This window comes from Hemicordylus capensis, chromosome 2 (genome assembly GCF_027244095.1).
Source record: "Hemicordylus capensis ecotype Gifberg chromosome 2, rHemCap1.1.pri, whole genome shotgun sequence".
Classification (NCBI taxonomy): Eukaryota; Metazoa; Chordata; class Lepidosauria; order Squamata; family Cordylidae; genus Hemicordylus; species Hemicordylus capensis.
In genome coordinates this window covers 24,397,568-24,412,478 of record NC_069658.1, presented here as the reverse complement: position 1 = coordinate 24,412,478, position 14,911 = coordinate 24,397,568, and the positions used below count along the sequence as shown (strand labels likewise).

The 14,911-nt window shown below is 45.7% G+C and overlaps 1 protein-coding gene and 1 long non-coding RNA gene across 3 annotated transcripts in view; one reads left to right on the top strand and one right to left on the bottom strand.

Annotated features, from left to right (window-relative positions):
- Positions 1-1,878, bottom strand: part of LOC128348148 (uncharacterized) — a 38,900-nt gene extending 37,022 nt beyond the window's left edge. Inside the window, exon 1 of the long non-coding RNA XR_008317961.1 lies at positions 1,003-1,878. This is a non-coding gene — a long non-coding RNA (uncharacterized LOC128348148). The remainder of the gene's footprint in view (positions 1-1,002) is intronic.
- A 2,629-nt stretch (positions 1,879-4,507) lies between these two features.
- On the top strand, positions 4,508-7,904 carry LOC128347308 (uncharacterized). Of its 2 annotated transcripts, none has more exons than XM_053301755.1 (2): positions 4,508-4,621; positions 5,393-7,904. In XM_053301755.1, exon 2 carries the CDS (start codon positions 6,383-6,385, stop codon positions 7,391-7,393), a length of 1,011 nt encoding a protein of 336 aa, XP_053157730.1. In that variant the 5' UTR covers positions 4,508-4,621; positions 5,393-6,382; the 3' UTR covers positions 7,394-7,904. The 2 variants fall into 2 exon arrangements, with proteins under 2 accessions (XP_053157730.1, XP_053157731.1); XM_053301756.1 differs by lacking the exon at positions 4,508-4,621 and adding an exon at positions 4,852-4,890.
- The last annotated feature ends 7,007 nt before the right edge of the window (positions 7,905-14,911 follow it).

The window sequence follows — 14,911 nt, the reverse complement described above, 5'->3', positions numbered from 1 at the left end:
GTAGTTAACTTATGGACTTCAGTACTACAATACGAGATGATGGCCTCAACCTTTGATGGCTTTAAAAAAGGGTTAGAGACATCCATGGAGGATAAGTCTATCAATGCTTATTAGCCACAATAACAAAAGAGGACCTCAGCATTCAGGAGCCTCTGAATGTCAGATGATGCTGAGAACAAACTAGTGACGGTTCTTGCCTTCATGCTCTTCCCATTGGCACACAGAGGAATCTAGCTAGGCACTGCTGAGGAAACAGAAGGCTGGAGCAGACGGCACTCTATCTGCTCCTGTAAAGTAACAAGTTCTGATTCCAAAATAGCAGCTGACTCTACTAGGCCTATTTTGGAAGCCATAGGACTGTAGCCCTAAACTGCTAAGTACCATAACCAATTAGGCAGTGAGTAAAGTACCCTTGGTTTTTAAAAATCTATTCTTAGTCTTCCAAAATGAGGAGTACTAAACAACTCTATTTACACCCCTACAATTTCATGAATAATGAAGAAGCTATTTTGGGTTCATTCAATTAGTAGAGTCCCAGATTACTTTGGGTCCCTTTACATGCTTACGCAAGTGAATAATTTGTTTGAAAATGATCATGACTAATGGCAAATGAATGGATATGCAACTAATTTGTGAGCATTCCTCATACAATTGTCACCTTAAGAGGCGCAGCGGAGAAATGCTTGACTAACAAGCAGAAGGTTGCCAGTTTGAATCCCTGCTGGTACTATATCGGGCAGCAGCGACACAGGAAGATGCTGAAAGGCATCATCTCACACTGCACGGGAGGAGGCAATGGTAAACCCCTCTCCTCCTGTATTATATCAAAGAAAACCACAGGGCTCTGCGGGCACCAGGAGTCGAAACTGACTTGACAGCACACTTTACCTTTACCGCATACAATTAGTTCTTCGCAACATCCACACTTTTATTTTTGAAGTCAAGCAATTTAAGAACAGTGAGAAATGAATAAATTAATCTATTTGCAGTATGTAAGCTTACCAAGTCTAGAAGATGCTTCTGACCTTTCCAAGGCTGTTTTACAATCAGAACTGTTGCGGCACAAGAAAACTAATAAATCAGAACTTGAACCCAGCACCTTCCAGTTACTCCTTGAAATGAGCCAAAGAGTTCCAGAACAGGCAGAAAAGGGCAGCATCTTCTCCAGATGAAGAGGGCTCCACCCTCCAGATATCCCATCGTATCTCCCCATAGAGTTAGGTCTAAAGTGACACACAGATTGAACATCCAGTAAAAGCTGTTCGGTGCCATGGGCCCTGATTCTCTAGGGTGCCATAGATGTAATTAAACATTTTCCCACACAAAGCCTTAACTCATGTCTTTGCTGGTACTTTTTGTTGTGTGGAGGGGGCACACTGGTGTCCAGTCACTGCCATGTCAAACTCTTTGATTCCTCCATTGAAATCTGAAATCTATGGGGCAGCTTTCACTTTTGTTCCAGGGAACACATAAAAAAGTTTCTGTTTGAACTAGGAAATGCCCAATAAAGAACATGAGATGCTTCTCTCTGGTATTTTCTTGTCTTGTGGACACTTCCTGATTTGGTCTGGTTATAAATTCTCCCAGGTCAGCCTGGAACAATTAGGTAGCTGACCTGGCTCTTTCTTCTGAGTTAGGTTCCACCTTCAAACAGTTAGGTCAATATCTTAGTTTAAACCCTATCCAGTGGGTGTTGTTGTCCTGAATCTTTATCCTTGTTTGAGAGTTAAGTGCCGGCTTGCAATGACCTCTGTAGCTCCTGAGCAGCACTGATTCCGAGGCCTGTTAAGGGCTGGCCCAAGCCCCACCCAGTCTAGGGGTGTGCCGAGCCAGTTTGAAGTTTTGAGTGGCATGGTGGCCGCCATTTTCTGCGTCTGTTTACAAAAATCCTGCCCTTGCTTTTGGTTTTCTGCTACTGTCTTCCGGTTGGCTAGCGATCTCCTTTCTCCTGATTGGCTTATTGTCATTCAAATCAGAGTGTTGTCAGGGTAACTCTGCCCCCATTGGCTGGGGGGGATGAGGGAGGGGGAGCAAAAAAAGAAGGTAGTTTCAAAGTGTATTTAAAGCCAAGCAGCGCCTGCCTAGCTTCACTCTGCCTCTGGATCTTGGAGGAAGAGCTGGCTGCCTGCCTGGCCTGGTTTAGCTGGACCTGCTGCTGCTGTCACCTTTGCTGGGCCTGCCATTTTGTGTCTGGCAGTTCTGGGGCGGCTATTGCCGTAGTGGTGGGGAATAGAAGAACTGGCGCTGGCAGAGCAGCTGGCCATTACAGGGGAAGGGAAATTTAGTAACTGTTTCCACTTCCAACTGTCTTGTCAACTCTCGGGCCTCGGAGAGCAGCTCCAACTACTCACAGAACCTCACCTTGCTTCTCTGCAATGCCAGGTCAATTCAGAATAAGACTGAAATTATCCATGATTTGATCGTGGGTGAGGGAACTGACCTAGCATGTATAACTGAGACCTGGTTGGGGGAGGCAAGTGATCCAGTATGGGCTCAGCTCCTCCCACCAGGTTACTCTGTTGTGGAGCAGGCTAGGGGAAGTGGGTGTGGGGGGTGGAGGCTAGGGGGATGGAGTGGCTGTGGTCCATAATAATACCATCTCCCTTACCAGGGCCCCTGTGAGACAGTTGACTTATCCTGAGTGCATATTTCTGAGGCTGGGAACTAGGGATAGATTGGGGATTCTGTTGACGTACCGTCCACCTCGCTGCCCAATTGACTCCTTAACTGAGCTGACGGAGCTGGTCTTGGAGTTGGTGTTGGAGTCACCGAGACTTTTGATCCTGGGGGACTTCAACGTTCACTTTGGGGCTGGCTTGTCTGTTGTGGCTCAGGAGATCATAGCGGCCATGACAACTATGGGTCTATCCCAATTAGTCTCTGAACCAACTCATGTTGCCGGCCACACACTCAATTTGGTCTTCTTTTCGGATCGGGGGTATTCCGTGGGTGGGGGATCCGGTGGTTTCCCCATTGTCATTGACATACCACTACCTGGTTTAGTTTGGTTTCACAGCCACAATTCAGCCCTGCAGGGGTGGTGGACCTATTAGAATGGTCCATCCAGAAAGGCTGCTGGACTCAGTAGGAGTCCAAAAAGCCTTGGAGGGTTTTGACATCAGTGCAGCTGGTGATTCTGTCGATGCCCTAGTGGGAACCTGGAACAGGGAACTCATCAGGGCAGTAGACATGATTGTTCCTAAGCCTCCCTTCTGACCTGCTTCAGAAATGGCCCCTTGATATACTGAGAAGTTGCGGGGGCTGAAGTGGTTGGGTAGGTGACTAGAGCGCAAGTGGAGAAGAACCAGTCTGACAGGATGAGGCATGTGACCCATTTGAAGGCTTATGCGGTAGTGGTGCATGCAGCAAAAAAAAGATTTTGGTCTGCGCGCATTGTGTCTGCAGGTTTGTGTTTGGCAGAACTATCCCAGGTTGTGAGGAGTTTAATCTCTGCTCCTTATGTTTTAAATCAGTCCCCAGAGTCATTCTGCTGTGACTCTTTTAATGGGTTATTTGAGGACAAAATCTCCCATATTTGGGCCGACTTGGACTCCACTATTTCCACAAGGTCTATGGAGAAGGTGTCCAGCAATCTCTGTTGCAGTATTAGGTTGGATCAGTTTCCATCTGTGACTCCTGTGGACAAGCTGCTTGGGGCGGTGTGGCCTACCACCTGTTCTCTGGATCCAACTTGGCTGCTTCTATCTAGCAGGGAGATTGTTGGAGGTGGCCTAGTTAATATCCTAAATTCATAGCTGAGGGAGGGTAGGGTGCCTCCTTGTCTGAAAGAGGCAATGGTTAGACCGCTTCTGGAATGGAAAGTGGAAAAATCCATTTTTCAGCCATAAATATCCTGGCAATCACTTTCATGAGATGACCCCTGTGATGTGAATACCGGTTCGTCCCTGGGTCCGCCTTTTTGCCAATCAAACAGACTCAGTGGGGATCAATTAGAGGCAATTTTATTTGCTGCTGCAGCCAGCAAGGTAAATCAATGGGCTATTGCTCTGCATTGAGATACAAATTGGTTATAGGTGCATCTTACATTTATACAGACAATCTGAATGATGTTGACACCCTAGACATAGTATACTTGGCAACAAAATGGTGGACTAAGTATCTAGTACGCATGCGAATGATTCATTGTTCATCTGGTGATCACTCCTTATTTGGTTACATCCCGTTTTCTTTAACTGTCAGCAAAGAACGGTGAGAACCAAGTTTCTTTAGATACATTTTAGTGGAGAGAGATAATGACGTTGATCATGTGAGACCGTGTCCTTGAGCTGGCCTGAGCTGGGCTGGGGTTACTTTAAGTTAGAGTGAGGTATTCTAAGTAAAATGGAGTTACTTTGATTTTCTAAAACACATCACCTGGATGTGAGAGAGGGAGAAAATTTTCTCTCTTTCTCTCTCCACACCATGCATAATTTCATAAACCTCCATCATGCCATCAAGAATGAGGATTTTTATGTTTGTTTATGTCTTATTTTTAAAGGTACCCATTGGTCTTTGTTTTGTTTTGTTTCGGAGATGGTTGCTGGAACCTGGACAATGTTCTGGGAGGGTTCACAGAGACTTCTTCAAACTGCAGCCATCTTCTCCAACCATCTCGCACAAGGTCAGTATATTAGTGTGGTGAAAGTAAGGCTTATGGGGAGGACTAGGCCTCACTAGAGCAACTGCTGGGAGGCTGGGTCTTCCCTGATAAGGTAAAAAGCCCCGGGAGTTCAAATCCAAGAGACCAATCCAGAGGACTGGGCAGGGATTTCTGGCTCAGCCACCTACTGTGGGAGAGAGAAAGCTTTGCTGGGCTGGTTCAATCTGTCCCAGGAGGGCCCCAAGGAAGCAGCAGGCTTTGCTGCTGGGGATTTGGGAAGGGCACAGCCTGTGAGTAGAAAGGACCAGTCTAGTTAGTTATATTAGAAAAAGTTATGTTTCTTTTGTTATTATCTGAAATCTGTGTTGCCTAAGTTAATGAAAACACTCTCTTATAATTGTTCTTAATATATATCTTTTTACTTAAATCTAATAATAAATCCTTGTTGTTTAAGTGTGCTTTTTTTCATTTGGGTTTGCTTTAGTCACACGCCTTTGTAGGACTGCTCAGCCCCTTTTGGGAGGGTTTTGCCACTTTACCCCTCCCAGGAACCCTATATAGAGAGTGGATTTCCCCACATCAGAATAAAGTAGATGGTGGCAGCCTACTTTGAACCCCTTAAGGATTCAACCCCAGTGAACTCCCCCCTCCTCCTCTGGCTTGGGTGGAGTCATGACAATTAGTAACTTTTTTCCAGTTTTACTGGAAGAGTGGTGCACACACAGCTTATAATACTTGCCAAGACATCAGTAATTCTCTCTAACTCCTCACAACTTTTTTTTCCTTTTGCAGCGATGCTTTGCACAGCCTTGGCAACCTAAGACCATCCAAACAGAGCAAAACCAATTGTGAAGTGCTCAGACAGTGCTACACAATGCTACACAATTCTTGATGCTGTCTGTCTTCTGATGCTAAAATCAGGATGTGATTGCTTCTTTTAATTTCTTCTGCTGTTTCAGATGTAGTTGGTTGTGTAGTTTTTATTTTTTATTTATGTGAGAGGTCTATGTGCAGCCATGCCTAAAAGAAAGACATTCTTTAAGCCGGAATGATCCAGAGTGTACAAATGTTTCTCCAAAAGCAAAAAAGGAGAGCACCATCCATTTTGCAGCCTTTGTGACATACCTGTAGGTGTAAGCCATAAGGGCCCAAGAGGCCTGAGACAACACACCCTCACCGAGAAACACAAGGCATACATGTCATGCAACTACATCTTCCAATCTCAAAGGTGTTTTTAAAAAAAACTTATATCAGCACATCAAGACAAAGTTCTTGCTGCAGAACTATGCAAGGTCTACCATGGGGTCACACATCATCACTCCTATAACATCATGGACTGTGGCATGAAGCTTGATAGAAAAACTTTTGAGGAATCATCCATGGCAAAAGATATGGCTTGCGGTAGAATGAAAGCAAAAGAGTTCTAGCACCTTTTTCTGTCCAAAAACATTTGAATCACATTAAGGCCGATGAACTTTATTTCTCCTTGGCAAACAGATGCCTCAAACAGGGGCAACAAAGTGCTTTCCATTAGTCTTAAGGTACTGTGATAAGAAGGGAATTCAGGACTGCCTCTTGGACTTCTATAGTGACGGTTACGAAACATCTCGAGCTGTCACCACAGAGATATTTTAAAAATGCCGTGCTTTTGATTTAAATGTGGAAAAGATGTCAGCCTATGTGGCTGATAATGCCAGCGTAAACACAACTGTGTGTACCAAAAACTAAAAGATGCCAAATAGGATCTTATAGCTGCAAACTGCTTAGCACACGTTTTCCATAATGCCTCAAAAGCATGCCACAGAAACCCTTGAATTGGATGTGGAATCGATGATAATAAAGGTCTATTCACATTTTGGTATTTTAGCTAGCAGAACAGAGCAATTAATGGAAAAGTTGCATCTCTTAAGACACGTGACCACTAGATGGTCATCTCTTTTGCCAGCAATTAATAGACTGCTGATGTGCTGGAAACCCCTCTCTAGCTATTTTCAAAGCCAAAAGAAAAAGGATTGTCCAAAAGTCCGGAGAAAAATTTTTTTGTTAGGGTACAAAATAGGGATTGAAAATGATGTGCCAGAGGTATCTATTTTATTTCTCAGCCACACTCTAAAACTGTTCACAGAGTACATTGATACTCTTGAGCAGAAGCATTTTAGTATTTCTGTTTATGGACTTATGGCTGATCTCTACAGGAAGCTGGAAAGCAGGAGTCGAGGCACAACAGATGCCAGACTGAGCACATTTACTCAGGATGTTTCAGACAAGTGTGTTAAAGACTTTCTGGGTTCCTATGAAAGAGCACAGAGGTATTTGAGTGACAAGTATGACTTCTCTGATGAAAGCTTCCATAGCAAAATCACAACCGTAGCTCTTCACAAGCCAGTCGTTGTTAATGCCTGCAGCTTGAAAGAAGTGGACAAGAATGAGCTGTATGAAGAGTACTGCAGTGTAGGAAGCCTCCCATTGTCCAGTGAGTTAGAGAAATGCAACAGTGCTGAGAGATACTGCATGATTTTCAGTAGAGCACAGAGTTCCTTCAAGCACTCAAAAAAGATGGCCTCTTATGTATTCTTGATACCATGCAGCAATGCTCACACTGAAACAGTTTTCTCCCTAATGGCTACTGCTTGGAGAAATGAAAGAAATAGGCTGGAGGAAGACACCGGGAAAACAGAGTGCCAGGTGTGCACCAATTTAACAGCAGAATGCAAGGATATGTACACAGCGTTTCTAAGCAACAGAACACTACTGAGGGCTGCAAAGAATGGACCGAAGTACAAACAGCAGTAACTTCCTTGCAAGGAAATGGGATGAGAGCAAGGTGGCCAGATGAAAAGGAAGACAGGGCTTTTGTACCCTGACGAGATGTACTGTATAAAAGACGAAATTTCAGCTGATGCAGCTTGTCTTGCAGGGGAAAGAACAGCTACAGCTGCTGGAGCTAATGGGAGGAGAGCTGGCCTTGTGGTAACAAACACGAATCGCCCCTTTTGCCAAGAAGGGTCCACCCTGGTTTGCATTTGAATGGGAGACTAATGTGAGCACTGTAAGATATTCCCCTTAGGGGATGGAGCCGCTCTGGGAAGAGCACCTGCGTGCTTGCACGCAGATGGTTCCAAGTCCCCTCCCTGGCATCTCCAAGATAGGGCTGAGAGAGATTCCTGTCTGCAACCTTGAGGAAGACACTGCCAGTCTGTCTAGATAATACTGAGCTAGATTGAGCAGTGGTCTGACTCAGTATAAGGCAGCTGCCTATGTTCTTATGGATTCCTGTTTCTGTGCATCTAGCAAAGGGATTCATCTCACCACTAGAGCCAGAGTGGTGTAGTGGTTAGAGTGTGGGACTAGGACTGGGGAGACCCAAGTTCAAATCCCCATTCAGCCATGAAACTGGCTGGGTGACTCTGGGCCAGTCACTTCTCTCTCAGCCTAACCTACTTCACAGGGTTGTTGTGAAAGAGAAACTCAAGTATGTAGTACACCGCTCTGGGCTCCTTGGAGGAAGAGCGGGATATAAATGTAATAATAATAATAATAATAATAACAACTAGTGGGCCCGGGCGCAGAACATCTGCGTCTCTAGTTGAGAGTGCTGCCGCGGCCGGGTCCGCCGCCTTGCCTCCGCAGCCGCCCGGCCAGGCAATTCTCCTGGGTGCGCCAGGACCAATCAGGCACCCCCGCAGCTCAGCCAATCAGCTGGGCTACTGGGACGCACGTTCTAAAGGCACACCCAGGAGAATTAAATATATAGATAAAAGTAATTCCTTGGTGCCCAACGTGTGGGTTATGGAGGCTAGTTTACTGAAAAACTGTGAGGTACCCTGCTACATGATGTTGGATGAAGGGCTGGTGGCAAACCTAACCAGGAGGCGAATTTATGGTTAAGAAGCAGGGGCCTTGAGAACTTAGCACTGAGACTGCAGAGTGAGTAGTCACACAGCTCTCCTGGTCATTGGCCTCCCCACAGTGGTGAGTTGTATTTATTCTCAAATTATCCTATTTTTAGCAAAGTATGAATATATTGCACCAATTAGCATATGCAAAGTAGAGATTTTTTGGAGACTTTTAGTGATTAACAGAAACTATTTCCACTTTTTTTGGTGACAGATTTCAACTATTTTCACCATCAGGACCTGGCAACCCTACTTAATTGGAAGGCAGCCCTATCTGTCTTAAATGATCCTTGATCTGAGCCCAAAGTTGGCCAATGGTTATCCCTGATGATGAAGTAAAGCTTCTGCAGGGAAAGAGATAAATTCTTGGTGGTGATTGCTGAAATATCTTTATTAGAACTATATTTTCAAATGATATATATGGAAACAAACAGATATACACTAGGGATATGCAGAACATCTTGACTCAAAACTGGCCTCTTTCGAGCTTGGAACAAAACAATCCTGTTTCAAGTGAAATGTTTTGAGTGCCATTTTGGAGGCCTGCTTTTCCCTTGCTGATTGGTTTTCTGGCACTGGCTTCTAATTGGTTTGCAGTCTCCTTTGCTTCTTGGTAGGCTAGTTATCATACAAGATACAATCCTGAACAGACAATCAATAAGTATCTAACTGATCATGAAATAAGTTATATTATCAATGGAATAGGAATATACACACAAACAGTTAACGACAAAAATGATACACTATAGGTAATCCTTTACACAGTAATTAAAAAAGCAGAGATTATATAATAAATTGAACAATGTGATGTGAAACTTGTAGCAATAAGCAAGTTTCGACATCTTCCTCGGTCAATGAAGTATCATCAAGAATCCAACCACTTATTTTGTAAATTATTATAAGCACATTCCAGAGTCCTCCTTAAATCCAAAGGGAGCAAGCAGTCCTGAAGTTTTACTCAATAGATTGACAATGATTGCCAGCATTGGACAGAAAGGGGCTCTTGGGCTGTTGATTGTTGCATGGAAGGGGGATTTTGGCCAGCCTATTTTGCTTGCTCCAGAGGGAGAAGGATGCCTAATCCTCCTTTCTTTCCCTGCAGCTGCTTGAACCTCAGGAACTTTGCTCCCAGCTTCCAGGAGAGAAGGGCAGGAAATGAGGCAGAGAGAAGCCTATCCAGAATGGATTGGTACACATGTGAAATGCCTGCCCCTTTTACGAAGGGGATTGATTGTCCCATCTCTATTTTAAAAAGAAAGTATTTCAGACAGAAGTATTCTTTGGCTGACACCCTAGAGATGGGCAAGCTGCCTGCCAAAGCATAATTCTGTCTGGAGCAACTTTGCAAAAAGGGCTGGGGCAATTCACCCCATTCATAAAGGGGCAGTCATTTCACTCCCTCATTCAGCCCACCTTTTAATTTTCAAAGTTGATTGATATTCCTGGATTTCATTCTCTGTCACAGCACCTTTTAAACTGCAGGTCAAAATACTATGACTGTCATTAATTTTTATATTAGGGCTTCCAAAACATTTGTCTTTAACCATTTTTATAATTTCATGTTTCTTTATTCTATTTTATTTTAACTTCTATGTTACAAGTGAAGAAAAAGAGTTCCGGTTACCCACATTATATTACAGCTGCCCCCGCCCCCCTGGGTCCATACAATAGCAAGCTTTCATAACTTCATTTGTAATATCAGTAGAGCTTAGGGTTTTCCTGGTTATATTCTGGTGTTCATTTGAAAAGTGATGTTTTAAAATTAGTATAGATTACCTTTCTCCTGGTTTTGGTTTCCAGGACAGAGTTAGGGTAAGTGTTCTGCATATATGTTAATAATACGGATTTATTTGCTTTAGTTCATTTTGCGAAGCTCCAGAGACCTGGCTCTTCCATTAGGATCCTTCAGAACAGCAAGGCGTTTACCCGTCTGTATTTTTCAGTTTGTGTGTTTTCCCCATTAACTTGGTTTAACTTTGTATAGACTCAGAGACTTGGTCTGCAACTGGAAATCTCCAGACTGCAAGACATGAACATATCTCTGTTTAGCAGTTTTGCTTGTTCTAGTTAATTTTGTTTGTGTTTTGTAAAGAATTGTTTCCTGTCCTTCAGAAAAGAAGTTTCTGGACAAAGGATTTTCCTTCATTCCAACTCCAAAACAGAAGATCTTTAATACTAGATTAGAGTTGCATCAACTATTTCAAAACATCTGATTGGCTGATTTTGTCAAAGAGGGGAAAGATGTATCATCTAACCAAGAGGCAAGACTGGTTTTCTGTCGGTCTCCTAACAATCCGATATTCCAAGAACTAGTCTTGAAAGTGGTCCAACTATTGGAAAAACAAAGAATTAATGCATGGCAAAATTTATTCCATGTTGAATGACAGGCACTCAATAACCTTCAGAAACTTCAAGAATTAATTTTTAAGCCTAAAGACAAAGAAGGAGCTACGGTTCTTCAAAAATGTCTGATTATGAAAAAGAGACGACCTGACAACTGAATATTTCGGCACATTATCAAGTCAGCATAACCAATCCCATGAAAGATTAAACAATTTTTTTTTTGCCAAGGGTACACAAAAACGTCCTTCCAGTACCAGACAGACCAATAGTTTAAGGTTGTGGTTCCATATTAGAAATGATTCCAACTCTATTTGGAATCATTTTAAAAACCGTATGTGCAGCAAATTTCAACATATCTTAAGGATACTGCACAGTTTCTTCAGTACAGTCAGAATATAGAGTTACCTTCCTCTCAATGTTTCTCAGTAACAATGGATGTGATTTCACTATATATGAACATCTCAGGGATGCCAGGGTTAGCCATCTTTAAAGGAGACAGGTGTTTCTTTCTCCCTGGCAGATCTCAGCCATACCGCCTCTTCCTCTCTCTTTAAACTTGTCTTTTGCTCTTTTCCCCGATGAGTCACTGCTCTTCTATGATCAGGTGCAAGACCTCCATGTCTTGTGGGGTGGGGCATGCTGGGGATATGGAGGAAGAACTTGGGGCAATGTGCAGATTCAGGAGCCAAGGACAAACCACATGTGGAATTGGATTGGCTCCCATTGGTTGCAGTGATAGGCTGTAGTGGGCGATGGGCCGTTATGTCTTCCCAGTAGCATTGTTATTACTTTCCCACCAGGAGGCCTGGGAAAGGATGGAGGGCTGAAGCAGGAAGGGACATGAGCCTGGTGGCCTAGGCACTGGGACAGTCATTGGCGTTGCTAGAGAACTTGCCGGAAGATGAGCCATCATGATCGAGTATGGCCTTGCCAAAGAACTGGGTGGTGGTGCCTTTCCCACAGCATAGGCTGGTGGGTTTTCCAAGGGTCTAGGTGGTGGAATAGCCACGTTTCTCCACAGGAGCTTTCTCATGGAGCTCACTGGCTTGGCTACAGAGGGAGACACTGGAGCCAGGCACAGCTGGCCCTTCCTTCCTGGTCACGAGCAGCCCTCTTTGGCTGGTCTCAGCCCTCATTCTTCTTCTTGGTTACCTCAAGATGGCCTGCTTGAGCAGCTGCAGAACTACTCAAGTCTCTCCCCCCACCCCCCACCCATTTCCTCTTCAGTTCAGCTTCAGCCTCTGGGAGTAACACTTTTGCTTTAACTCTTCCTGGAAGGACTGGAGGCATCTTTCCCCCAGCTTCAGTTCATTTCCCCCCAAGATGTTTCTGCTGCTGTTGCAGTGCATCAACAGAAACCTCCAGGGGGCATGTTAGGACCTTTCCCATAACTTTTTGTCTTTGGAAGGGAAGAGGTTTTTTCTTCTTTTCCACATTGGCCTTCTCCTCCTCAGTGGCTGGGCTCTCCCTGGCCATCTCCAGTAAAGGTTGGACTGCGTTGCCAACTCTCTCCCTTTTTTCACGGTCTCCACCAACTTCCTCCAGTGTCTGGTCTTCACTTTGGACCGTCAGAATAGGTTGGGCTCTGTGATGTTTGAATTTGACTGGATAAGCATAGCGAGGGACTGAGCTCAGCTCCAAAGAGTTCCCTCCAACCTCAGAAGACTCTTCTGCTGAGGGAAATCTATCATTTTTCTCCAGCCTCCAATGTATAGGAGGGGGGCATGGGGAGGCAGGATGTCAGAGGGCTGTAGTTTTGGTCTGGCACCTTTGCTTTCAGTCTTGGTCTCCGCTGGGGCTGACACACTTGCTTTAGGTCCCTCTGAAAGCACCTCACTCAAGGAATTATCTTAGGTTGCCTCATTAAGATCACCAGGTGGCAAGAGGCCATCTCCTTTGGCAATTGCTGCACCCTCTGGCTGGGGAGGAGCTGGCTGGATAGTCCTGCTGGGTTCCTACTAGACAGACAGAAAGTGAATGACTAGTGAACCAGAAGTCTCTTGATTGGAGAAAGACTGAGCAAGTTCGAACCTTCATGAATGTTATAAAGAGGACAATATTTCATGATGAAGGGAAGATTTTTAACAGTAGTGGAGAGCTGCAAACAAATGGGTAGCCAAAGACTGGTTTTGGGAGAAGTTCTCTGGAGCCTAGATCTGGACCTGGAACCATTCTATGTGGGGTGTTTTTCCCCATCCCAAGGCAGAGATGCTCAGGAAATGGCATTCCCCCAAGCCCAAGGCACACTTTCATTGCCAAGGCCTCTTAGTGAAAGGTTCTAGAAGGGCTCGATGAGGCCGGTTATGGGTCATTACTCTCCCTTCAATGGTGAACACTCAGCTTTGACGTGTTCAGGTGGTAGGATTTCCATTCTGGGTCCCAGCTGCATGGGGACCACAGTCAGGATGCCGGTCAACTGGAAAACATGCTGGCACCCTCTCCTTGCCAAGCTGGAGCTTCATGTTGCTGGAAGTCCAGCAGCTGATTCCTTGGCCCACATGGCTGCCCATCAGAGGGAATCACCACTGAAAGAGGAGGAGGACCAAGAGTTAGGTCGGGATCTGATCCAGAGCCAGCCCTGCCATGTGATAAAGGGAAGTAGTGGATTGGGGTCCCCAAGGAGGGCGGTAGAGAGGGAAGAGGGCAGGTCATCTGCCCAGGCGGGAAAATACCCCTTTCCCAAAAAACAGCACTAACCTTTTGAGGCACGGCGAATGTTGCTTGGCTTGGCACTCCTTGTTGGGAGCTGGTGGGGCTAGGCAAAACTTCCCAGCTGCAGCAAGTGCGCTGCTGCTTTCGGACTCCATCCTGTTGATGAGCAGAAGCATCTTCCTCCTTGGTGCTGGGACAGCTCTGCCCCCCCCCTTCACCAGAGGTCTTCTTTCTGCTGCGGGTCTGGGGACTAGTGATCCCTATTGCTTGACAAAGAACCCTCACCCAGCCTGGAATGCTGGCTGGATTTCTACTTGCCCTGTAGGCTGCAGTTGGACAAGCTGAAGCCTTGGCACTCTGTGGATGTGCGGATGCCCGTAGAGTTGGGCCATGAGGTTGACAGTGGGCAGGTTGGAGGACAGCAGCCCAAAGTGAGGCCTGGGGAGATGGTAGGAAAAAGCTGTCCCTGAACCAGGCATCTGGAACTCCTGCTGGGGCTTCCCCAGATCTCCCTGCTGGAGAGAAGGTGCCCAATTGCTGTCTCTGCTGGGCCTCTCTTGGATTGACTCAGTGGAGAGGTCAGAGAGACTGTAGGCTGCAGAGAAGTGGAGCTGGTGGCCAGCCTTGGTGTCTCACAGGTGCTGTGTGGCTGAGTTCCTTCTTCCATTGCAGAGCTCATGGCTGGCAAGCTTGAGCCTGTAGATGACCCCTGTTTGTGGGCTCATCTGTAAGAAAAAGGAAGGGTGCACCCTGATTTCAGCAATGTCTACAACAGCCTTGCAAGGGAGGTCCATATGATGCCTTTGCAGATGGGAGAGGCTGGGGCTGAGATCCAGAGAAGAAGCGACTGGCCCAAGGCCTCCTGCTAAACCCATGGCATAAGTCACTTGGAAGGCAGTACAGTCTGAGATATCCACCTCTCTGCTGGGAGGCTCTGAGTACTGTAACACTTTTCAGGTGAAGAAGCCCAACAACCCTGAGGCTGAGAAGCAGCAGCCTTCATCCCACCCTCAGTCTCTCAGGCCTGGAGGCCTTCCAGAGCTGCTCCTGCATCTCAAAGAATATTAGCTGGGGTTGACCTTGGAAGTCTTCAATGCAACACCCCCGCCCCCCAAGCAGGAAGCTGCTGCGGCTTCCCTGACAGGTCGCCCTCTGGCTCTTGGTCCGGAAGGACTTCTTGCTGTTATATTCTCTCCCAGAGCCCAGTGGCTAAATTCTGGTGATCCCATGCCTTGAGAAATGCTTTCCCATTCTATCTTGCCTCCTCTCCTGATAAAAAGAGGATAGACCTACTTCCTATGGCTATACAAGATGGAGGATTTGTGAGGAGTTGCCATAGACTCAGGTCACTAGTTTCTAGCCCAGTAGGGTCAACAATAACTGACCACCACTCTCCAAGGTCTGGGGCAGGGGTCTTTCC

Excerpts from the sequence above, each read along its gene's own strand:
- LOC128347308 (XM_053301755.1), top strand. The coding sequence starts at position 6,383 with ATGCCTCAAAAGCATGCCACAGAAACCCTTGAATTGGATGTGGAATCG.